The sequence below is a fragment of the Cherax quadricarinatus genome, chromosome 78 (genome assembly GCF_038502225.1).
Source record: "Cherax quadricarinatus isolate ZL_2023a chromosome 78, ASM3850222v1, whole genome shotgun sequence".
NCBI lineage: Eukaryota > Metazoa > Arthropoda > Malacostraca > Decapoda > Parastacidae > Cherax > Cherax quadricarinatus.
In genome coordinates this window covers 18,876,868-18,904,370 of record NC_091369.1, presented here as the reverse complement: position 1 = coordinate 18,904,370, position 27,503 = coordinate 18,876,868, and the positions used below count along the sequence as shown (strand labels likewise).

Here is a 27,503-nt window from a genome sequence, read left to right as displayed (position 1 = left end):
GTCGGAATTAAAATGGATATGCTGTGATATATATCCCCAAAGCGCACATACAGTGATGCGTCATGTGCATACATACAGAAATGTACTTCCCTCCATGTGTATATACACTGAAGCTCTCAGCAGAATAACATCAAAAGTATATACATTGTTGTTCTCAGTGTATACACACCACTAGAGATTTACTCATTGAAAAATACACAAAACAGACAGATTTCACTATACTATCTGACGAAACATGTTGGAGAAATATAGCTGGCTTTTGCTGGCACTTTGTAGCTGTCATAAACAATACTGCAGAGCAGGTGTGAGATAAAAGACAATCAAGTATCAATCAGCAGGATCAGCTGGGATGAAGCTACTAGTACCCTCACTGAGGTATACTGGCAAGACTCTCTTTCTCTTGAATTGTTAACATTACGCTGATAATACTAAGAGGTCTATAGTTGTAATTACAGTTGTAGTAAACTATATGTTTATATTTAGTTACTATCGTAATGAATTATTTATGCAGACATGAATTAAGTCACACAACTATTACAACATAGTTTATATTGTGGGTAACTTGGCAACTTTGTTTACAGATAGTGGCTGGTGGTGGCTACTGGCTCATCCTCGCCTCACTTACCATAACTCTCGCCTCTCCTCGTCACTGTCATCATCTGAGTCTACCTTCACCCACTTTATTACACTCAGTGATTCTTGCCTACAATATTGACTTAGTTACCCAGGACTGTCATACCCCAGTAGTGTCATAAACTTAAGTTGTAAACCTCAACTTGATCCTCAGTAATCACAATGGCAGTTTGTGAGGGATCTGCCAGATGGCTTATAGATGAGATAATGAAAGCTACTTGGCAGGTGGAGGTGTTGGTGTGGTTAGGGATCTTCTACCTGTGCAAGGTGGCTCTAGGTGTGGCCTGGGAGGTAGGTACAGGACTCAGGACACATCTCTGGTCCAAGATGGTCACTAGGGACCTGCCACGGGAGTACGGCGGCAGATGGGCAGGTATGTTACTCTCTTTATTCACTAGAATAAAACTGGTTACCAACTAATCCCAAGACATTGGATGGCGTTTAAAGGTTTAGCATAGCAAATGTCATGGCTAATAAGCCAAATTGTTCAGTTTGGCCAATTTGTCATGAGTGAACTTTGCCGAATAAGCCAAATGAAAATTTGTTTTGCCATGAGTCAACAAAAAATCGATCTGAGAAGTTCGAAAACATTATATATACATAATTTTCAATATTTACCTGGAGTTTACCTGGAGAGAGTTCCGGGGGTCAACGCCCCCGCGGCCCGGTCTGTGACCAGGCCTCCTGGTGGATCAGAGCCTGATCAACCAGGCTGTTGCTGCTGGCTGCACGCAAACCAACGTACGAGCCACAGCCCGGCTGGTCAGGAACCGACTTTAGGTGCTTGTCCAGTGCCAGCTTGAAGACTGCCAGGGGTCTGTTGGTAATCCCCCTTATGTATGCTGGGAGGCAGTTGAACAGTCTCGGGCCCCTGACACTAACTGTATGGTCTCTTAACGTGCTAGTGACACCCCTGCTTTTCATTGGGGGATGTTGCATCGTCTGCCAAGTCTTTTGCTTTCGTAGTGAGTGATTTTCGTGTGCAAGTTCGGTACTAGTCCCTCTAGGAGTTTCCAGGTGTATATAACCATGTATCTCTCCCACCTGCGTTCCAGGGAATACAGGTTTAGGAACCTCAAGCACTCCCAGTAATTGAGGTGTTTTATCTCCGTTATGCGCGCCGTGAAGGTTCTCTGTACATTTTCTAGGTCAGCAATTTCACCTGCCTTGAAATGTGCTGTTAGTGTGCAGCAATATTCCAGCCTAGAAAGAACTAGTGACCTGAAGAGTGTCATCATGGGCTTGGCCTCCCTAGTTTTGAAGGTTCTCATTATCCATCCTGTCATTTTTCTAACAGATGTGATTGATACAATGTTATGGTCCTTGAAGGTGAGATCCTCCGACATGATCGCTCCCAGGTCTTTGACGTTGGTGTTTCGCTCTATTTTGTGGCCAGAATTTGTTTTGTACTCTGATGAAGATTTAATTTCCTCGTGTTTACCATATCTGAGTAATTGAAATTTCTCATCGTTGAACTTCATATTGTTTTCTGCAGCCCACTGAAAGATTTGGTTGATGTCCGCCTGGAGCCTTGCAGTGCCTGCAATGGAAGACATTGTCATGCAGATTAGGGTGTCATCTGCAAAGGAAGACACGGTGCTGTGGCTGACATCCTTGTCTATGTCGGATATGAGGGTGAGGAACAAGATGGGAGCGAGTACTGTGCCTTGTGGAACAGAGCTTTTCACCGTAGCTGCCTCGGACTTTACTCTGTTGACGACTACTCTCTGTGTTCTGTTAGTGAGGAAATTATAGAACCATCGACCGACTTTTCCTGTTATTCCTTTAGCACGCATTTTGTGCGCGATTACGCCATGGTCACACTTGTCGAAGGCTTTTGCAAAGTCTGTATATATTACATCTGCATTCTTTTTGTCTTCCAGTGCATCTAGGACCTTGTCGTAGTGATCCAATAGTTGAGACAGACAGGAGCGACCTGTTCTAAACCCATGTTGCCCTGGGTTGTGTAACTGATGGGTTTCTAGATGGGTGGTGATCTTGCTTCTTAGGTCCCTTTCAAAGATTTTATGATATGGGATGTTAGTGCTATCGGTCTGTAGTTCTTTGCTGTTGCTTTACTGCCCCTTTGTGGAGTGGGGCTATGTCTGTTGTTTTTAGTAACTGTGGGACGACCCCCGTGTCCATGCTCCCTCTCCATAGGATGGAAAAGGCTCATGATAAGGGCTTCTTGCAGTTCTTGATGAACACGGAGTTCCATGAGTCTGGCCCTGGGGCAGAGTGCATGGGCATGTCATTTGTCGTCTGTTCGAAGCCATTTGGCGTCAGGATAACATCGGATAGGCTTGTGTTAACCAAATTTTGTGGCTCTCTCATAAAAAATTCATTTTGATCTTCGACTCTCAGTCTGGTTAGCGGCTTGCTAAAAACTGAGTCATATTGGGACTTGAGTAGCTCACTCATTTCCTTGCTGTCATCTGTGTAGGACCCATCTTGTTTAAGTAGGGGCCCAATACTGGACGTTGACCTCGACTTTGATTTGGCATAGGAGAAGAAATACTTTGGGTTTCTTTCGATTTCATTTATGGCTTTTAGTTCTTCCCGCGATTCCTGACTCCTAAAGGATTCTTTTAGCTTAAGTTCGATGCTTGCTATTTCTCTGACCAGTGTCTCCCTGCGCATTTCAGATATATTGACCTCTTTTAGCCGCTCTGTTATTCTTTTCCGTCGCCTGTAAAGGGAGCGCCTGTCTCTTTCTATTTTACATCTACTCCTCCTTTTTCTTAGAGGAATAAGCCTTGTGCATACATCGAGTGCCACCGAGTTAATCTGTTCTAGGCATAAGTTTGGGTCTGTGTTGCTTAGCATATCTTCCCAGCTTATATCGGTTAGGATTTGGTTTACTTGGTCCCACTTTATGTTTTTGTTATTGAAGTTGAATTTGGTGAATGCTCCCTCGTGACTAATCTCATAAATCAATTTAAATTAACCCGTGATATATACAGCAGAATTTAGCTAAAAAAAATTACCTTATTTTAAGGGAAGTTTATATGTTAATCCAAAAATAAAAATCTTTATATCATTATTAATAAAAAAAATTGGTATCAATCTGCAAAATTTTTTTTTATAAAAGTTTAATTTAATTCGGCTTAGTATGACATATATATATATATATATATATATATATATATATATATATATATATATATATATATATATATATATATATATATATATATATATATATATATATATATATATATATATATATATATGTCGTGCCGAGCAGTGACAAGTGAAAATTTGTGTATGCAATAATTTCGCCAAAATCATACTGAAACTAACGAAAAAAATATATTTCACTGTGTTTGTTTAGTATTAAATTACTGTAAACAAATCTAAAATACATTTAGTTGGGTTAGGCTAAAATAAATTGATCTTGTTATAATAAGGTTAGGTAAGTTTTCTAAGATTCTTTTGAAGCAAAATTATAAATTTTTACATTAACAATAATGAAAAAAATATATCTTTAAACGTATAAGAGAAAAGTTTAGAAAAGACTTAATTTTAAATGAGTTCTTGCTAATTGACCAGTTTTACATATTCCGCACGACATATATATCTATATCTATATATATATATATATATATATATATATATATATATATATATATATATATATATATATATATATATATATATATATATATATATGTATGTATATATATATATATATATATATATATATATATATATATATATATATATATATATATATATATATATATATATATATATATATATATATATATATTACGTAGCAATGAAATCACGAAACAAGTGATTATAAATCATTTACCAAACTGAGGCAGACAAGGATTCGATCCCACGAACATTGTCCCGCCTCTAAGAAACAACAGGAGAATGATGACACAATACACCAATGCTTCACACGGGATGAGAAAATTCTAGTTAGGAAAACAAATGTAGGTCAACTGTACACAATCACGAATGAGAATAATCTATCACGATTTTTCAGGGATAGTAATCTTACAGAGAATAACTAAACAATGTCCAACCTAAAAGCCTACGTAGTGTAGTGTATGTTTTGCTCCATTATTGTTCAAATTTCATAGTACAATCTCTTAGTAATTAAATAATCAACTACCTCATTATGTGATTTTACTAGTAAGCATAAGTCACCTTATGTAATTTTCTTATTTACTATTGTTTGCTTAAATATTAGCTGAATTGATACTTTCTCTGTCCATATTACTACCTCATATTTTTTTAAATACTATTAATTGATATTACTTACTAAAATTAATAATTAATTACCATTTTTACTATCAGTACAATTTACTCTTAACATTTTTGACATTATTTAATTACCATTACTTGTCTAATTACCTTAACCTGTTTTAATACCACATTTACTATCTTAGAGTACTCTTAATTACCTTGTACTGCCAAATAACCTCTAGTATAACTACCACTGCAATGTTGAGTCCAAATAACTGTTCTTAAAATTTAATGCTTGAAATGAACATTACTTTTTCACTTTTTTGTAATCATTATTACTTACTAAAATTTTATTAAACACCATATTTACTACCAGTCAATTTTACTTTTGTACATTAAACATTATTTTATACTTCCCATAACATTTTGTTGCCAAATTTTCAAGTTTGTATATTCAACCCCAACCTTTATATTATCCTTTGTACCTGTGTACCTGTGTACCTGTGTTCCTGTGTACCTGTCTACCATCTTTCTATCATATTATAACCAAGACATTGCCATTGTTACTTTTTACTTATTATTCTTTTGGTACTTTAATTTGTGAATTTTATTTTGTCAATTTAAATCTAGTTATACTCTTGATCTTGTTAACAACCTATACCAGACTCTAGTGCAATTGGAAGTACCATTTTAATTTGTATTTTTATATTATAAGTTTATAAGTCCTACTCTAGATTATTTTCAAATCTTAGTGACTATATTGTGTGTGCAATTAGTGTATATTTCAATTATATCATTGTTCAAGGCCATTAACTATCTTTTGCTAACTAGTACCAACTACCTCATATTATTTTTTTTACTTTTTATAGTACAATATATTGCCCAACTTATTATATATAACAAATCAGATCTTACTCCCAAATCAATATTATATCATAGTGACTATCTGTCATCTTAACTTTGTTTACCATTACTTAATTTAGTCCCTTATATATTTACTCTTTTATTTTAGCTTTATATAACTACCTTAGTTCATATATTCACAATTGTTAAAATAATCAAGGTGCTATTCTCAGGTGCTAAAGTGTAATAAGCTCATTATTTTGCCATTATATTCATTTATTTGATTACCACTTTTTTGTTCACCACAAATTATTTTAGTCCCTTTTATATTGCCTCATTTATTTTAGCTTTAAAGAGCTACCTTAGCTCATATTTTTTAATTCAGGTGCTATTTTATAGCTTTAGAATATTTACTTTGTCTTTTACTTAATTCTAACTATAGATTCACTATAAATCTTATGATAACAAGCATTGATCCTGATACCAACCTCTTACTGAATGACTTAAATGAATCAAACAGTAACTGTAATTACTACACAGCAGAACAAAGGCACTTCTCAGAGCCAACAACAACATAACTGTCTTTAACTACAATATCAGATCTTTAAGCAAACATTACGATGACCTCATAGCATTACTAAATTCCCTGCATACCAGTATGTCCATCATTACTCTCACCGAAACCTGGCTAAAGCCTGATACTACAGATATCTATGCCATTCCTGGTTACACAGCCATACACAACTGTAGGCCAGACCAACAAGGGGGTGGCACTGCTATATACTACTCAGACCAACTAGAATGTATCACTAATACTTGCACAAGGGATGAACATGGGGAATATATAATAGCTAAATACAAATCCAAATACCTACAAAAACCTCTCACAGTGATAAACATCTACAGAGTTCCACAGTCAAACATTAGCCGTTTTAGTGAAAACCTAGGAAGTATGATAACTGATGCACGCATGAACAAAGATCACTTACTACTCTCAGGTGACTTGAATATAAATCTCCTACAAGACCAAGACCCACATGTTGCTGAATTCACAAACACAATGAGTAACTGGATGTTGCTACAAACAGTAACAAGACCTACAAGAGTTACAGAGACTAGTGTTCCCTACTTGACCACATCTGGACCAACACCATATTCCCCTTAAGATCAGACATAATCACAGATAATACCACAGACCATTACCCTACCTTCCTCATAACAAACCTTGGCAAATTACCCCAAGACACTTCTAAAGTCACTTTCAGACTTCACAATGAGGCAACCATTAATAACTTCACAGCAGCAGTGACAAACACTGACTGGCACACTGAGCTAGAAATCTATACAGATATTGACGAATGTATTAATAATTTTCTAAAAAAGACCCAATACCTCTATAACAAGCACTGCCCTAAAAAAACTAAACAGATGACAGCTAAGAGACTGAACAGTCCCTGGCTAACACCCAGTATCCTCAAATCCATAAATGCAAAGCACCTATATGAAAAACAGTACAGAATGGGTCACATAACCAGAGACCAAACAAAACGTTACTCGTCAATCCTAACCAGGCTAATAAGAAGGGCTAAAAAATTGTATTATGAGAACAGATTATCCAACTTACGAGGTGACATAAAAAACACCTGGAAAACCCTATCAGAAATACTAGGAGCAAAAAAGATAACACGAAATGGCGAAATTGAATTAAAACCAGATGAACCCCAATTCCCACCTACTGAAACAGCAAACACACTCAATGATTTCTTCTCCACTATAGGAAAAAACCTTGCCAATAAAATCTCAAGCTCAGATACCCCACCCAATGACTACCTCACTGGCAACTACCCGAAAAAACTAAAACCAAGACAGGATATTTAAATACCTTACCACGCATTATATACAAAAAAGTGTCACAGGTGCTATCACCAATCATTGCAACACTCTTTAACAAATCCATTGAATCCTCTACCTTTCCTACAGTTCTCAAAATAGCAAGGGTCATCCTGATCCATAAAGGAGGAGACCACACAGACTTGAATAACTGTAGGCCAATATCCAACTTACACCCTCTCTCTAAAATCTTTTAAAAATTAATCCATAAGCGTATCTATTCCTACCTCATCTCCCACAACATACTCAACCCCTGTCAGTTTGGGTTCAGGCCTAATAAAAATACTAATGATGCTATTATCCACATGCTAGTACATATACAGCAATAGAGAAAAAAGAAGTCCCACTGGGGATCTTCATTGACTTACGTAAAGCTTTTGATACAGTTGACCATGACTTGCTCCACATAAAATTGTCACACTATGGTATAAGAGGGCACTCCCTCAACTACCTAAAGTCTTACCTCAGCAACAGAAGCCAATATTTGTACACAAATGGGGCAAACTCTTCCGCACAGTCAATTACAGTTGGTGTCCCACAGGGAAGCGTCCTAGGCCCTCTTCTCTTTCTCATATACTTAAATGACCTACCAAATGCATCGCAACTACTCAAACCCACACTATTTGCAGATGACACTACATACGTCTACTCTCACCTGAGCCCAGTCATGCTAGCCAATACTGTAAATACCGAATTACAGAAAATATCAACCTGGATGAGGACCAACAAACTTACTCTAAACATTGACAAAACCTACTACATTCAGTTTGGTAACAGAGCTACAGATGTGTCTCTTAACATAATGATAAATGGATCACCTATCACAAAACTCACAGAGGGAAAATTCCTAGGAATCCACCTCGATAATAGACTCAAATTTCAAACACACATACAACAAATTTCCAAAAAAATTTCGAAGACTGTAGGCATACTATCGAAGATACGGTACTATGTTCCAGTCAGCCCTCCTGTCCCTATATCAGTCACTTATTTACCCCTATCTCACCTATGGAATTTATGCATGGGGCTCAACAACAATAAACCATCTCAGACCATTAATTACCCAACAAAAGGCTGCAGTCAGAATGATAACAAATTCCCACTACAGACAGCACACTCCACCAATATTCAAAACTCTAAACCTACTCACAATACAAAACATCCATACTTATTACTGCACCTACTACATACATGGAACACTTAACTCTGACATAAACCCTCCCCTCAAACATCTCCTTACCAACCTCAATAGAACACATGACCATAACACAAGGCACAGATCACTCTTTGGTGTTCCTCGTGTCCATCGCACGTTATGCAAAAACTCGATGCACATAAAAGGCCCTAAAATCTGGAATTCATTACCTGTGAATATAAAAGAAACACTGTTTATAAATTCAAGTCTCTTCTCAAAAATCACTTACTCGCCCACAACTAAATAAATACTGAATAATTGTATCTCATAAATTGTATCTCATGTATGTATCTCATTATTGTATCTCATAAATGTCAACCTGTGGCCCAATCAAACTTTGTTACTATTTAACTTCATTACCTAACAGAATACTCCATTCTACTGATTACACAGCAACACATTAAATGACCATATGACCTGTCTTTGTAATACTCATTTGTACTAAATTGTTATCTGTTTTACAATAATTTCTGTACCACTGAATATATCATTGCTTAGTTAATCTTAAGTTAATTTTAAGCCTGCCCATAATGCTCTGCATACAAGGGGCTTTGGCATGCTGCACTTTAAAAATTGTATTCCTTGTACTTCTCTGTATCATGTTTAAATAAATAAATAAACACAACATAGGTGACTGCGCATCCAGCAGAGCTAGATGTTTATTGTGATTCAAGGACACTCATGGCAGTGGTATCTCAAGGATTAATTTCAGCCTCCTCCTGTTTGAATACCCGCCTCAGCAAGCAGTCTATATAGCAATGAAACCACGAAACAAGTGGTATTGAATCATTTACCAAACTCCAGCAGGCCAGGATTCGACCCCACGACACATTGTCCCGCATCAAAAGACAACACAACATACGTGTCACCCTATCCACTACGCCATCGATCCTTCATACAACATGAACCTAGTGAACTAGACTCGTTTCATGTTGCTTGGACACTCGTGGCAGTGGATGTTCAAGGATTAATTTCAACCTCCTCCTGTTTGAATACCCTCCTCAACAAGCAGTCTACTTAGCAATGAAACCACGAAACAAGATCATGCATCCAGCAGAGCTAAGTGTTGTTCAAGATCCGAGGACACTCCTGGTAGTGGTAAGCTTAAGGCTAATTTCAACCACAGGGGAAGCTCTAAGCGTTTCGTGCTGCAATCAACAAATCAAAAGCTTGCAATGTTGCAGAAATAAGTAGGAACTTCAAGTAGAATAGCTAAACTGAACGAGTCTAGCTAGAATGAGATCGTATCAAGGCAGACTAGTGTAGGTGCCAAAAAGATAAAGGCAAAATATAGCAGCCCATGAACATTGAATATTTGGTAATGACGTAGCAACTTGGTCATGGCACGATGACTATCACACATATGCTGCCAGACTTCCTTTAAAATCATTATGGAAAATGTACCTCAACATTATGTACGTACCTCAACATTACATGCATACTAGTAATCTCATTGGGAGACAACAGCTATATTGTTTACCGTAGTCACCCCGTGTAGGGATGTGAGAAAACTTAACCACCCCTGGTCCCTGCAGGTGGTCCCTTCGACCTCACAATCTTATCCATATCTATCCGAGACCAGTATAAATTGGATAGCACCCATAAGTACGGTGCTACTAAATAATTGTGGACTGTATAGATTATATTAGTTTAACTGAATGAAGGGGGGGGGGGTAGGTTGCACATGCATATACATATCCATCAAGGAAAAAACACCTGTATATAATACCACCACTTACCAGATATTCTCTGGTGGTCACTTGATGTAGCTGGATCACCCCCCAACCCATCCAGTTACAACATACCTAACTGGCCAGTATCAGTCTGCTATAACTAGAAGGGTTACTTAACTGTGGTTGATTGATGCTCCTTATTTCCTCCATTCACCATCTCATTTCGATGTCCTGCTACACCGACACGGTTCTTATTCCAGCAGGACGAGGTATCCGTTGGTTTGTCCCGGTTTAGAAGTCGTGACTCCATAAAACCTTCACTATCCTCTGGACAGAAACCACAAGGTCTACACCTGTTCACTCGGAGCAAGGCGACTTATTTCACTTCACACATTCTCTTAACTTAGTGTTATTATCACTGATTACATTACAATTCACAGGACGATTTAATGCCTCATAATTATTATGCACATTAGAGGTCACTCCATTAAGATCTGAGACCGATGAGTGATGATTAATTCACGGGTATTTTCCCCTGGACACCCTCCATGGCGTCGCACCAGTCACCACCGGTCCTACCATTATTCACTAATTTTACCACTTTATTACGATGGTCCCGTAAATCACGTTCCCTCACTTTTCACCAGGAACAGTTACGACACTTCCTATTATAAAGTGAGGCCTACATTAATCCTTAGGCCGCCGTGAACGCCAATTTCCTAGTCCCATGCTTTCCCAGCCTCTTAACTCCATTCAAAACACTCCCGCTTGTGATGCCCCATCTCGACCTCTCCCCTGCGCATCAGCCCAGGCGCAGAGCTTCCCTGTTGGTTCTAATCCATTTTCAAATACATTTCCTGACCCATATCAACACATTAAACACCTATTAGGCACTATAGATTCGGAAATTAAATAATTTCCACAATCATTATAAAAGACTAATATTATAATCATGAAGGTATCTGACATATATCAGTTGGGAAAATTCCACCATTCAAAGATATGGAGAAGCACCAAAAAGGGAAAACTTTCCTATTTCCAGAGGCTAGCCCAGTTCACCCTCTGGTAAATGCTAGTCTAACCATAGGGTTGTTTGGTAGCAGCAAATATTACTCAGTTCATCATTGTTCAGGTAGGTTGATAGGAAGCAACAAAGACACTCAATTCGTCAGTATAGAACTGCATTTTAAGACAGTCCAACAAGTTTACACTCGAATTCTGCTTCAGGTGTCTTAATTGTCAAGTTATCGAACCTGAATAAGCCGCCACTATTATAAAATGAACGTTTATTATGTTTTATAATTGTTGATTCTATAATATTTCGTTCAAGCCATGAGGAGCATGGAACTGTTACAAAATGCGATATCTATGAAGGTAAACATCTGCAGAGAATACTAGAAGGTCAACTTATTGATCCTCCTTTACCATCTGGCCTGTTTCTGGATCTGTAAGTTTGTCAGAATATGATCGAGTCCAATTATATCCCCCGAATTTGAGAGAAATATTAATAGTCCGGTGGTCCGGTGGCCTGGTGGCTAAAGCTCCCGCTTCACACACGGAGGGCCAGGGTTCGATTCCCGGCGGGTGGAAACATTTCGACACGTTTCCTTACACCTGTTGTCCTGTTCATCTAGCAGCAAATAGGTACCTGGGTGTTAGTCGACTGGTGTGGGTCGCATCCTGGGGGACAAGATTAAGGACCCCAATGGAAATAAGTTAGACAGTCCTCGATGACGCACTGACTTTCTTGGGTTATCCTGGGTGGCTAACCCTCCGGGGTTAAAAATCCGAACGAAATCTTATCTTATCTTATCACAACTAGATAATAAATGAACGATATAGAATTTGCGAGATTTTAATAACGAAGATGTCTAGGTAGACAATATCAAAGTAAATAAGTTTGATATAATTTAGGGCATAAGCTTCTACACTTCTCTCGTAATTTAGTGTTAAATTGAACATATAGCAATAAAGTGCTGAGGGCACATTTCGTAGAGTACAATCTCAAGTACCATCTGGTACTTTGCTATGACGAGATATACTCATGAATACGAATAATGCAAGTACAGTGGACTCCCGGTTAACGATATTTTTTCAATCCAGAAGTATGTTCAGGTGCCAGTACTGACCGAATTTGTTCCCATAAGGAATATTGTGAAGTAGATTAGTCCATTTCAGACCCCAAAACATACACGTACAAACACACTTACATAAATACACTTACATAATTGGTCGCATTCGGAGGTGATCGTTATGCGGGGGTCCACTGTATATACAAGTGTGTGTGATAGCATGTGTATGTGTTAAAAGTGCTTATTATGTCTCAATAAGAGTAAACTCAACTAGTTCATAAATGTATCTTCTCGACCATCACACAGCTTGTTTCGCTAAACAGTAATAATGTAAAAAGCAACAGTAAACAGCAGCACAGCGTCAGGAACAAGGAGACAAAATAACGACTCAAACTGAGGATCTTCAGCAGATCCTCCGTAAAAGGCGTACACTCCCTTAATTGTTTGAGGCAGCGTTGGTGGCCCGACGTGGGAGGCAATGTTGGTGGCCTAGTGTGAGAGGCAGTGTTGGTGGCCCAGTCAGGGACGCAATGTTGGTGGCCAAGTGTGGGTGGCAGTGTTGGTGTCCGAATGTGTTAGGCAGTGTTGGTGTCTGAATGTGTTTGGCAGTGTTGGTGGCCCAGTGTGGGCAACAGAGTTGGTGGCCCAGTGTGGGCAGCAGGGTTGGTGGCCCAGTGTGCGCAGCAGGGTTGGTGGCCCAGTGTGGGCAGCAGGGTTGGTGGCCCAGTGTGGGCAGCAGGGTTGTTGGCCCATTGCGGGTGGCAGTGTTGGTGTCCTAGTGCAGGAGGCAGTTCTGATGGCCCAGTTTGGGTGGCAGTGTTGGTAGCCCAGTGCGGGTGGCAGTGTTTGTGGCCCAGTGTGGGAGGTAGTGTTGGTGGCCCACTGTGGGCAGCAGGGTTGGTGCCTCAGTGTGTGAGGCAGTGTTGGTGGCCCAGTGTGGGAGGTAGCATTGGTGACCCAGTGTGTGAGGCAGTGCTGGCGACCCAGTGTGGGAGGCACTGCTGGTGGCCCAGTGTGGGCAGCAGGGTTGGTGCCCAATGTGGGAGGCAGTATTGGTGGCCCAGTGTGGGAGGCACTGCTGGTGGCCCAGTGTGGGCAGCAGGGTTGGTGCCTAGTGTGGGAGTCAGCACTCACCTAATTGTACTCGCCTAGTTGTAGTTGCAGGGGTCGATACTCAGCTCCTGGCCCCGCCGCTTCACTGAATGCTGTTGGTGCCCCAGTGTGGGAGGCAATGTTGGTGGCCCAGTGTGGGAGGCAGTGTTGGAGGCCCAGTGTGGGAGGCAGCGTTTGTGGCCCAGTGTGAGAGGCAGTGTTGGTGGCCCAGTGTGGGCAGCAGGGTTGGTGCCCCAGTGTGGGCAGCAGGGTTGGTGGCCCATTGTGGGAGGCAGTGTTGGTGGCCCATTGTGGGAGGCAGTGTTGGTGGCCCAGTGTGGGAGCAGTGTTGGTGGCCCAGTGTGGGAGGCAGTGTTTTTGGTCCATTGTACGAGGCAGTGTTGGTGACCCAGTGTGAGAGGCAGTGTTGGTGGCCAAGTGTGGGTGGCAATGTTGGTGGCTCATTGTGGGTGGCAGTGTTGGTGGCCCAGTGTCGGTGGCCAAGTGTGGGTGGCAGTGCTGGTGGCCCCGTGTATGAGGCAGTGTTGATGACCCAGTGTGGGCAACAGGGTCAGTGTGGGCAGCTTGTGAGGGGCTTAGACTTCCAGAAAGCATACATGAGCATGTGAGATAAGAGGAGACAAGTGGCTTTTATGATTTAATGTGCTGTTGGAGTGAAGTTGATCATCCGATGCTAACCTAAGCCTTTAATAGGAAGAATTCAGAGGTAATATTACTGTATTACATTCCATCAGAGGCACCAAGTGTAACAACTAAACTCCTTCCCTCGACCCAGAGTAAATCTGTTCTCCCCCCCCGCTCCCCCAGCCAACCTTCAAGGCCAAATCGTCTCTATGAGCTCAAAATAAACTCGCCTCTTACATTCCTTTAGCACTACCAAGGACTTCGTGCTTCTCTGTGCATAGAATAAACAAGAACTTAACTGCTTATGAAGGTATTACTGTACATGGTTGATGGTGTAATAATTAAGTGGCTCATGTCAATACTTTAGAGGTTTATAGAGAATTAAAATTATTTGCTTAACACTAATATGAATTCTTGTTAATGACGAATGTGAATTTCCACTTAAATTGTCAGAAAACATTCGTATGTGGAATATAATTTTTAAAATTTAACTTGTGATTTCTTCTTTGTAATTACTGTTGACCACTAAATGAGTGGAAGCTTTCCCAAGAAATGTAAAGAAAAAAAAATAATTGTAAAGCCAAGAAAAACTGCTCAGGTTAGCAGCATGTTTTGTTATTGTTGAGTTAAAGGATCATGATGGCGCTAAGGTTATTTTGTCCAATTCACTCCTGCAAAATTAATTTTCAGAATGGTTTTTGTACATGTGAACTATTTATTATATATTCTTTTTAATTTAAAAAATAAATTATTATTTCTACTGCATTTTCAGTAAAAATACTAGCTGGTGACGAGGCTCAGCCTGTGATGATAACACCACCACTGACCTGTGATGATAACACCACCACTGACCAATGTTCACTAGCTGGTGACGAGGCTCAGCCTGTGATGATAACACCACCACTGACCAATGTTCACTAGCTGGTGACGAGGCTCAGCCTGTGATGATAACACCACCACTGACCAATGTTCACTAGCTGGTGACGAGGCTCAGCCTGTGATGATAACATCACCACTGACCAATGTTCACTAGCTGGTGACGAGGCTCAGCCTGTGATGATAACACCACCACTGACCAATGTTCACTAGCTGGTGACGAGGCTCAGCCTGTGATGATAACACCACCACTGACCAATGTTCACTAGCTGGTGACGAGGCTCAGCCTGTGATGATAACACCACCACTGACCAATGTTCACTAGCTGGTGACGAGGCTCAGCCTGTGATGATAACACCACCACTGACCAATGTTCACTAGCTGGTGACGAGGCTCAGCCTGTGATGATAACACCACCACTGACCAATGTTCACTAGCTGGTGACGAGGCTCAGCCTGTGATGATGATACCACCACTGACCAATGTTCACTAGCTGGTGACGAGGCTCAGCCTGTGATGATAACATCACCACTGACCAATGTTCACTAGCTGGTGACGAGGCTCAGCCTGTGATGATAACACCACCACTGACCAATGTTCACTAGCTGGTGACGAGGCTCAGCCTGTGATGATAACACCACCACTGACCAATGTTCACTAGCTGGTGACGAGGCTCAGCCTGTGATGATAACACCACCACTGACCAATGTTCACTAGCTGGTGACGAGGCTCAGCCTGTGATGATAACACCACCACTGACCAATGTTCACTAGCTGGTGACGAGGCTCAGCCTGTGATGATAACACCACCACTGACCAATGTTCACTAGCTGGTGACGAGGCTCAGCCTGTGATGATAACACCACCACTGACCAATGTTCATTAGCTGGTGACGAGGCTCAGGCTGTGATGATAACACCACCACTGACCAATGTTCACTAGCTGGTGACGAGGCTCAGCCTGTGATGATAACACCACCACTGACCAATGTTCACTAGCTGGTGACGAGGCACAGCCTGTGATGATAACACCACCACTGACCAATGTTCACTAGCTGGTGACGAGGCTCAGCCTGTGATGATAACACCACCACTGACCAATGTTCACTCATGTTCTTGTTTGTATACCCCTCAGGAAGGTTCCTTGATGTTGGTGAGGGGCTCTTGATTTAGGGAATTGGATCTGTGCTCCAATTCCCCGAATTAAGCCTGAAGGGGGAATTCAGGGGTAACTTTTTTTTTTTTTTATTTTTCGTTCGATTTCTTTCATTTTTTTTGTACGTAAAGAAGCACCTTTCAATAGTAATGTGACCAAGTTTCAATAAGATAGCTCAAAAAACAACTGAGAAAAAAATTATTTACTAATAATCATACATATTGCAAGGTACCGTCGAAGTGGGACTTGGAGAAGTTGTTTTGGCATTATCTACGCATAAAACAATGCTAAACTGTATTTCTAATGGATAGCCGTTCTGTAATTTATCCTTTCTTCATTCTTAAAAAAATAAATTTTGTATGTTTTTTGACTTTCAGCCAAATATCTGACTTTTGCCCTCACAAAAATCAAAAACAAATTATGATATCTCAAAAAGCGATCCACTAGCTTGTAAAACAATCTTTCCTTTATGTTCTCTGTGAATTTCATTACATTCCTGCTATTATTAACGAAGGGGTTTGCTCATATATGTGAATAACTTACTTCCGAGATAATCCGCGAAACAGCCGGACCACCAATTTTTTTTTTTTTTTTCGAGAAAATAACATTTTTCTCAGTCTTATACTGCATTACGAGTGTATATCATAGTTAACCATGTTCGTTTTCTTTAATATAAGGACCCTGGAGGTGAGAGAAAGAGAATGGAAGCCCCTCTCTGAGAATGGGAATCTATTATTCCCGATGGAGCGCTCTGGGAATATGCCATATATTATTCATTCTGGAGTATTTACCATACTTCTTTGTTATTTATATTGTTTATTATGTCATATTAGATCAATTGTGATAGATAAATAAGCCGTAGAAGCTATAATAGCGTTATATTTAGCCATATTCCCCGGCCACCCCCGAGACTGGAATTTTCCATGACGTCAGCAAAATGGTGCCGAGAGGTTCCTGGTTGGTTGGAACTCTACGTATAAGTCCCACCCACTGTATTATGATACCAAATCGTCAATTATTATCTTAGAAAGAATAATACAGTAAATACACGAAAAAAAAACGGAAAAAAAAAAAAATTGACGACGGGTGAGCACACCTGTCGCGGGTGGTGACGTCACCCCAGGTGTATTTAAATGACCATAATTCCTTGTAGGAATGTCGTAGAACAATGATTCTGGTACCATTGTGTTGCCAGAGAGTTTAGCTATTTTTCTATAAGATTAACTCAGTTTGTGAATTTTTTTCGACAAAATTTTTCGTTCGCGCTGAGTGCCCCTAAAACCCCCTGAATGCCTTCCACATCCTCTCCCCAGGCGCTGTATAATCCTACGGGTTTAGTGCTTCCCTTTGATTATAATAATAATAATCTTGTTTGTATATCATAAAACACTAGTTTATCAAGTAAAGTGATGCACAAATGTATATGAAGGTGGTATTGTATACACATTAAATCCTGTTACTTTTATTTTGGTAAGGAAGAGAAGCAGAAGGTATATAATGGTGGTGATATTAGACAATAGTTAGGAAGATGTGGAGCTTCCACAACCTTATCAGACTCAAAGATTATTGATAAGGTCAGTTCCTCCTTGTAGAAGTTAAGAGACTGAAAATCATGATAACATAGCAAGATAAACAATTTTATTAATAATATGTAGAACTTGTATTGAATATAAAACAAACATGAAAATAATCCTACCTGAAGCAGGAATGAAAAATGTAATATATAAATAATTACTGACAAAGCTAATATGTACACAATGAATAAGTGAATAATGTAGCGGTGACGCGCCAGTGTTCTGGCCATGTAACTCTGAATCATGGTTTGTAACGATGAGTCGGTGTCGATGTCCAGGGAGGAAGGGGGGGGGGCGGGGGCCACTGGTCGACGTGACTTGTGACACGACAAGAAAACAGAAAGTGACCCCAACATGAGTAGAGAATCTGAAAAGAGGTACTGGGAGCCTCTGAGAACCCGTCTGAAGAAGTAGTCACCAGTGGTGAACCACAATGAAATTTTGGTGGGGGGGGGGGGGGGACAAATGGAGAACAGCTTATGGATGGTATGTAGATGACTGCGTGTCATTTACGAGTGGAAGGAAACCAGTTTGGGAACAGATATGAGTTTGTCTCTGATCTAAGCTTAGATCTTTGCTACTCCTCTTATCTCGCCTGTGTCAGATGACCCAAGAAGACAATCAAGGCTATAACAAGAAATTGAAAATTACAGACCATTCAAGAAATCGCCCACATGATATATGTATCGACTTTACAAGAAATGACGAGGACAAATGTGATGACGTTATTCTATGTAATTAAAAACTGGATTGGAAACTTACAGACTTAATGGAGGTGAAAGTCTAGTGACAGTCAACTGGTTGGAGGAACACACGTCAACTTCCACCAGGTGGACAAAGGAGGGGGGGTGGGGTAGTAGCGGTACCGATGCACACACCTTACAGAACAAGTATACCGTCCAACACACTACCACAACCACTCTTCATACTTCCACTTCTATTTAATGAACTTTTCCCCTCACAGAAGAGAAACACCGGGTATATAGTGGTGGTGGTATCAGACAATGGTAAGGAAGAGAAACACAGGGTATATAGTGGTGGTGGTATCAGACAATGGTAAGGAAGAGAAACACAGGGTATATAGTGGTGGTAGTGGTATCAGACAATGGTGAGGAAGAGAAACACAGGGTATATAGTGGTAGTGGTATCAGACAATGGTGAGGAAGAGAAACACAGGGTATATAGTGGTGGTGGTATCAGACAATGGTAAGGAAGAGAAACACAGGGTATATAGTGGTGGTGGTATCAGACAATGGTAAGGAAGAGAAACACAGGGTATATAGTGGTAGTGGTATCAGACAATGGTAAGGAAGAGAAACACAGGGTATATAGTGGTGGTGGTATCAGACAATGGTGAGGAAGAGAAACACAGGGTATATAGTGGTGGTGGTGGTATCAGACAATGGTGAGGAAGAGAAACACCGGGTATATGGGTATATTGTGGTTGTAGTATCAGACAGGTGTTCAAATTTTTATTTTTAATGAACTGGCGGTGTCACACCGAGACAGGATGACCTAAAAAGAAAAACGAAAGTTTATCTTGTTAAATTTAGCAATGTATACAAGAGAAGTGGTTACTAGCCCCTTGCTCCTGGCATTTTAAGAACATAAGAAAGAAGGAACACTGAAGCAGGCCTACTCGCCCATGCGAGGCAGGTCAAAGTCTCCTATCGAGTTAAACCAATGCCCTAACTTAGTCTGGTCAGGTCACATTCACTTAAGGAAGGAGCATGGCATCTGTCCTAGCAGCAGAAGCTAGTCAGGTGGTTAACGCTCTCGCTTCACACGGTGAGGGCCTGGGTTCGATTCCCAGCCAGAGTAGAAACATTGGACGCGTTTCTTTCCATCTGTTGTCTATGTTCCCCATCAGTAAAATGGGTACCTGGGTGTTAGTCGACTGGTGTGGGTCGCATCCTGGGACACTGACCTAAGGAGGCCTGGTCACAGACCGGGCCGCGGGGGCGTTGACCCCCGGAACTCTCTCCAGGCAAACTCCAGGTAAACCCACACCCACTCGTGTATTTATCTAGCCTATTTTTAAAACTACACAACGTTTCAGCCTCTATAACTTTACTCTGGAGTTCCACTCATCAACAACTCTATTACCAAACCATTACTTTCCTATATCCTTCCTGAATCTGAAGTTTTCCAACTTGAAGCCATTTCTGTGAGTCCTGTCTTGGCTAACTATTATTAGCACATTATTTACATCTCTTGATTAATTCCAGTTTTCCATTTATGTATCTCAATCATATCCCCCTATTATGACCCAGGTAATTATGGGCCATTATCCTGGGCGTAAAGGGAACTTGGAGTGAAATAAACACAGCTAAAATCTTTGAATTGTATTTTCCTTCAAGTATAAACAGAAGTATGTACACTATATACGCTACGTACAGCAAATAGGTATTACTGCACGCCACGGTAGTCAAGGCAAAACAGCAACCAAGAGACAAGAGAGAACTGTATTTCAACCAGCAGCAGAGTGAAAATGAAAAGGGTGAAAACGTGAGTGGTAACCACGTTACCTTCACAATTGCCAGATGCACATTATGATTGGCTGGACCTAGGTACTGATCTGACGATAGGGCCCCAGTGGATCGTCATACCCTTAGTGCCTGGTTCGCTGGTTGGGGAGATAGTTTATGTGAGAATGTGGACATACTCCAAATAAAGGTTACATGCTCTTTGCATGCCACACCCCACAAATTCTATGCCTTTCTAGAGAGTGCAGATTCAGGGCCCTCAGTCTATCGTCATAGGAAAGATTTCTGATACATTGGATCAACTTTGTCATCGTCCTCTGTAAGTTTTCCAGTGCATTTATATCCATTCTGTAACACGGTGACCAGAACTGTACAGCATAATCTAAATAAAGTTGAACAACCTGAGGACTTCTATTATTAATTCTTCTTGATATGAAGCCAAGGATTCTGCTAGCTTTATTGCAAATATTTATGCACTGTTGGTTTTAGATTACTGCTAACCAGAACTCGTAAATCCTTTTTGCAATCAGTAATATTAAGATCTACATTATTTAGTTCATGTGTGGCATGGTTATTTTCCTGTCCAACATTTAGAACTTTGCATTTGTCTATATTAAGCTGTCTGCCACTTCTTCCGACCACTGCATCATTCTATTCAAATCATTGTGGAATGCTCTAATGTCCTCGTTAGAATGAACTGAATGGTCTATATTGGTGTCATCAGCAAATTTGCTTATGTCGCTATTTATTCCCTCATCTCCACTTCAAGGGGGGCTCCTTGGCATGGTGAAGAGGCTCTTGGTATGAAGAATTAGACCTGTTGGTCTCCTTCCTCAGACCGAACCTAATTACCCCCCAATCCCCTCTTCCCTATCCCATCCTCCCCATCCTCCCATTTTTCCTTTCCTCCTCCTCCTCCTCCTCCTCCTCCTCCTCCTCCTCCTCCTCCTCCTCCCTACCCCTCCCTTTTGCTCTTCCTCTTTTGACCTTCGGGATTTTTCCCACCGGCGCACAAGTTCCTAGGTAGGGGAAAGGGTACCGGGGTCCATCCCATTCCATTGAGGTTCTTGGCGGTGGCATAGTTTGCCGTGGAATCTGGATCGCCTGGGGATGTCCCGATCCCTCTCCAGTATCCCGGAGGGTGGCTTTGGGTGTCTTTCGGGTGATGGGTGTATCTCTGAAAGCCACCTTTTGGATTCCGAGAGTGATGGCCAAAGGAGGTATGCTTTGTGGTGGATATCCGGCCATGCTCTCTTTTGTCCACCAAGGTAGCTCGGCAGATGTGAGGTTGCTATCCGGGATTGCTGGTTTACTGGCATGAAGGGTAGGGTATGGCACGGGTTCCATGCTGCATCTGTGCTACTTGTGGTGCTGATGTCCTCTTGGGCGCAGAGGGAGATTTCTGGCCCTTTTATTCCTCCTAGGAACTATCCCTCCCCAGTCCCCCGTTTTTTTTTATTCTTTTTTTATTTTTATTTTCTTCTTTCTTGTTTTTTCTTAAAAACAAAAAGAAAGAAGTAACCTAACCATGGAGTTCCCAATCCATGACTCTGCTACCCCTGGGCCCCTTCTTGTTACCGTACCCCGTTCTGACCTCGCCTCTTCTTTTGACCACTCTTTAGACACTCCTAAGGCCCCTGTACCTCTTGCTGGTGCTGTTTCATCACCCACTTCAGGTACCGTGGATTTGACTGACTCCTTGGATTTGTCTGACCTTCGCTCTCCTTTGACTATGCTTCCGGCCTCTCGAATCACCAGCCTGTCCCACGTCGGACCAACTCTGGTCCCACTTCTAAACACCAACGACAATCTCCTGATGATATTACTTCATTACCTTCCCATTCTACTCGGAAAAGACCGACACGTCATGCACTCTCTCTCCACTCTCGGTTTAGGACCACACAATGGACTAAATTCGTTACTTTAAGATCGACTTCTTCTACTGCCTATCTTTCCGACCATAGTATTGGCAAAGCGCTCCTATGCCATGTTGGTAGAGATATTTCATTTCATGCTCTCAAGCTACCCAAGCTTATGATCTTTCTTTCCTTTCGCATATCGATACTACTCCTATCACTATTGAAAAACATCTTTCTCTCAATTCTTGTAGTGGTACTGTCATTCTGCCTCATACCATAATCCAACAGAATTTCGAGACATGTGGCAATGACTTTCTTGAACAGCTGGAAATCCAGGATCTCCCAATCCTCAAAGTAGTCACTTATGTCCTTCCTGCCCGTGCTCGGAGACGATACCCTTGCAATGTGGCTCTATTAACTTTCGACAACCATGAACTCCCATCCTCTGTTTATGTTCGGGACATCGGTTACAAGTTCGAAAGATGATCCCTACGCCGCAACAGTGTAGAAATTGCTGGCGTTTTGGTCACCCAGCAAAATATTGCAGATCTATAGCTGAATGCCCAGTCTTTTGTGCCGACGACCATTCTAATACATCTTGCAGTCGACCTCCCTCTTGCCTTAATTGTCATGAGGCTCACCCTTCATACTCTCACTGTTGCCAGGTCTACTTAAATGAGGATGAAATCCGTTGCCTCAAAGAGGCATAAGGTCTTCCTTATGCTATAGCAGTTTCTCATCTCCACCTCCAAGGGAGACTACCCCGTGTTTCTTATTCTCGTGTTTCAAAACGTCCCCCCACTTCTGGGGTCCCATCGTCTGCAGCCTCCTCTGTGGTTACCCCTCCCATAGCCACTCCGGTATCTAATTCCTTTGCTGTTCTGGGCTCTGACGCCCCTACTACAGCACCTCAGTCTGTTCTCACATCTTTGCATCCTTCCTCACAAGCCCCGGTATCGACAGGAGCTCGTATGACAGCTTATACCAATCACCCCTTTACTTCTCAGAAGTCCAAAAAATTCCCATTCCTCAAATCATCTTTGCCCCCTCCTTCCCTTCTTCCACCTCCACATTTTACCTTTCCAGTCTCTGTGCCTAGTTCTTCCCCTCTCTCTGGCTCTGTTACAAGTGTGGAGGTTCACCCTCCTCCTCGTACTGTGCCTTCCACCCCCATCCCCTCCCAAGTTTCTCCCTCTTCTGCCGCCTCCCAGGCTTCTGCCTCTTCTGTCCCCTCCCACACTTCTTCTCCAGTCCCCTACACTTTTTCATCCCCCGGTACTTTGGTATAGTCCATTACTGTCCCCATCTTTACTCACCCTCCTCCTTCTACCTCCAATATTGTCTCCCATATGTCCTTGAAATCAGAAACACTTGAAGCCATTTCAGAATATATTGCAGAGACTAAACCTTCAATGGACACTGATCCACCTCCTGTTCCTTCTCTTCTCTCTCCTCCGTCTCCACAACTCCATTCCTCACAATGCTCCGTTCCTTCGCTGCTTGAACATCTTCCAATGCCACTGCACATTGACTTTTTTAACCCCTCTAGTGCGTAGGTGCCCTTCCCTATGGATTCCTGGTATTTTCCTCATTGGCAATCATGGCCTATTTACAGTGGAATATCTGCGGCCTCAGGGGTAATTGGGGTGAGCTTCAGATGTTGCTTTCCAAGTTTTACCCTGTTGGTGTTTGCTTACAAGAACCAAAATTACACTCAGCTGTTTTCCAACCTATCTCAGGCTATAATTTATTGTCTTCGTATCCTTTCTCTGATGGGACCTTTAATGAAAGTGCCCTTCTTCTACGCAATGATATTTCATACTCACAACTATTTGTCCATACCTCGCTGCATTACACTACAGCCCGTATCCACTTGAATAAGTGGTTTACAGTATGTTCTCTATATCTCTCTCCTCGGGCATTTTCTATCCCAGATTTTGCCTTTCTTGTTTCATCCTTACCACCACCACTTCTGTTACTTGGCAATTTTAATGCCCACCATTTCCTCTTGGAGGGTCTCATTGTGACTCACGTGGCATCCAGTTGGAGACTTTTCTCGCCTCTCACCCCCTCCATGTTTTAAATATGGGTACTCTCACCCATTTTGATCCTCGTACTCATACCCTCTCTTGCATCGCTCTATCGGTCTGCTCTTCCTCCACTGCACTAGACTATGCCTGGTCTGGTCTACCGGACTTACCTGACAGCGATCATTTTCCAATCATTCTTACTTCTCCTTCATATTCACCACCTTTCCATAGCCCTCACTGGCAATTTGATTGGGCAAATTGGGACCTTTACTCGCACCTCACTGCTTTTAGTGAGGTTCCTTCTTCATCCTCCATTGATGAGCTCCTACACCTCTTCTCGACGTCAGTTTTAACCACAGCTTCTCATTCTATACCCCAGACTTTAGGCAGACATTCTCAGAAGTGCGTGCTTTGGTGGTCTCCTGCTTGTGCTCGTGCAGTACGTTTGAAACGCGCTGCATGGGGCAGGTACCGGTACAATAGAACCGATGAGAGACTTCTTGATTTTAAGCAGAAGCGTCCAGTCACTCGCCGTGTTATCCGTGACGTTAAACGCACTTGCTGGCGAGATTATGTTTCCACCATCACCTCTGCTTCCTCTATGAGTGCAGTCTGGAAAAAGTGAGGAAATTGAGTGGTAAATACTCTCCTGACCCGGCTCCTGATCTACGGGTCGCCGGTGTTGATATAGCAAACCCTCTTGACATTGCCATTGAAATTGGCACTCATCTGGTCCATATTTCCGAGGGGCTCCATCTATGCCGCTGTACAGCCCTTGTGGCTTAGCGCTTTTTTTTATTATAATAATCCATCTATGCCCCTAGTTTCTTTCCTCAAAGTCTGCCAGAGAGTTAATACCCTTGGACTTTTCTGCTCTCAGAGAAGAACAGTATAATATGCCTTTTACACTTCAGGAACTGGAGGCGACACTGTCAGCTGCCGATCATCTGCAGCTGGGCCTGACGACATTCATATTCGGATGTTACAACACTTACATCAGTCAGCCCTTGTAGTCCTCTTACACCTCTTCAATCTTATTTGGTCACAAGGAGTTCTTCCCCAGCTGTGGAAATTTGCCATTGTTCTCCCTTTCCACAAGCCAGGTACTACAGGACATGATTCCTCCCACTATCGTCCCATTGCTCTTACTAGTGCAGTTTGCAAAATGATGGAACATCTGGTAAATCGATGTTTAATGTGGTATTTAAAGACACACAACAGTCTCTCCACTAGTCAATATGGCTTTCGTAAGGGCCGATCTACCATAGACCCCTTACTTCGTTTGGATACGTATGTTCGTAATGCCTTTGCAAATAATCACTGTTACTGCCATATTTTTTGACCTTGAGAAGGTATATGACAAATTGGAGGTATAATATTTTGGCCCAAGCCCACTCCTTAGGCCTCTGAGGCAATCTACCATCCTTCATTAAGAACTTTTTAACTGTAATAAAGTTGGTAGAATTACCGACAATATGTAAAGTAAAAGGACACGAGGCAATCTACCATCCTTCATTAAGAACTTTTTAACTGACAGACATTTCCATGTTCGAGTTAATAATGTTCTTTCCCCGGACTTTGCCCAAGCTGAAGGTGTCCCTCAGGGATGTGTTCTGAGCACAACACTTTTTCTCCTTGCTATAAATGATTTGGCCTCTGTTCTTCCACCCAATATTTGGTCATCACTCTATGTTGATGACTTCACTATTGCTTGTGCAGGCGCTGACTGTCACCTCATTACAGTTTCTCTCCAGCATGCGGTCGACCGTGTTTCCAGTTGGGCCACCATGCATGGGCTTAAATTTTCCAGTACCAAAACTCACCAAATTACTTTCACCAGATGCTCTGTCATCTCCGATCATCCTTTGTACCTCTATGGCTCTCGTATCCCTGAACATAATACAGTCAGGTTTCTAGGCCTTCTCTTTGACCGTAGGTTATCCTGGAAACCTCACATTACCACTCTGAGGGCAACTTGTCACAGCCGGCTGAACCTTCTTAAAATCCTTGCTCATCCTTCATGGGGAGCTGATCGTCGAACTCTCCTTCGCCTACATTCAGCCATCATTTTATCGAAACTCGATTATGGTGACCAGAACAATTCAGTGGCCTCTCTTACTACTCTCTCTAGCCTTAACCCTATCCATCACCAAGGATTACGTTTATGCCTTGGTGCTTTTCGCTCTTCCCCTGTTGAGAGCCTCTATGCAGAAGTGGGTGTTCCATCTTTGTCTGATCGCCGTAATGCCCATTGCCTTCGCTACTATGTACACTCTCACGATCTCCGCAATCCTTCCATTTATAGAATGGTCACTGATATTAGTAGACATTCTTTATTTGTTCGCCGCCCCTGTTTGCTCCGTCCCTTCTCTCTTCGCCTACATTCGCTCGTCTTCTCTTCAGTTACCACCTTTATATGTTCATGTAGCATCACACTTTTCCCTAACCCTCTTGGAAGTTCCAGCTGTTTGGGTCTTTTCTTTCTCACTCCAGTGCTCGAAAGCCCAACTGCCTACGGTAGCTTCCCGATCTCTTTTTCTTGACCACTTCCACTCTCATTCTCATGCCATTGCAGTGTACACAGATGGCTCTAAGTCTTCTGATGGAGTCAGATTCGCAGCAGTGTTTCCGGACAGCGTCGTGCGAGGGTATTTACTATCTTCGGCTAGCATTTTTACTGCTGAATTGAATGCCATTCTTGCAGCACTTATTTGTATCGCATCTATGCCTGTGTCATCATTTGTGGTTGTCTCAGACTCCGTTAGTGCTCTTCAGGCTATGTGGAAATTTGATACACCTCACCCCCCTAGTTCTCTATATCCAACTTTGGCTACACCATATCTCTACCAAGCATAAAGGTATTGTTTTTTGTTGGGTCCCTGGTCATGTTGACATACAGGGCAATGAACAGGCAGACACTGCTGTGCGTTCAGCAGTACATGACCTACCAATTTCACATAGAGGTGTTCCATTTCCAGACTATTTTGCAGTAATAGCTACCTACCTTCACACCCATTGGCAACAACGCTGGTCAACTTTACTCCTTAGCAAACTTCATTCTGTTACACCGAGCATAGGTTACTGGCCATCTTTTTGTCATCAGTGTCGAGGTTGGGAGACTACTCTCTCCCACCTTCGCACTGGCCACACTCGTCTTACTCACGGGTATCTCATGGAGAGGCACCCTGTTCCTCTCTGTGAGAAGTGTCAAGTTCCAGTATCGATTAACCACATTCTGTTAGACTGCCCTCTCTATCAACGAGCACGCAGAATTGATCTCC

General features: G+C 41.8%; 1 protein-coding gene across 2 annotated transcripts in view; it reads left to right on the top strand.

The window, feature by feature from the left end:
- The first annotated feature begins 578 nt into the window (after positions 1 to 578).
- LOC128701526 (inactive hydroxysteroid dehydrogenase-like protein 1) overlaps positions 579 to 27,503 on the top strand; it is a 95,976-nt gene continuing 69,051 nt past the window's right edge. For both annotated transcript variants that reach the window (XM_070101754.1, XM_053795242.2), the window contains exon 1: positions 579 to 1,006. In XM_070101754.1, coding sequence (XP_069957855.1) covers positions 796 to 1,006 — 211 coding nt within the window. In that variant the 5' untranslated portion in view covers positions 579 to 795. The remainder of the gene's footprint in view (positions 1,007 to 27,503) is intronic.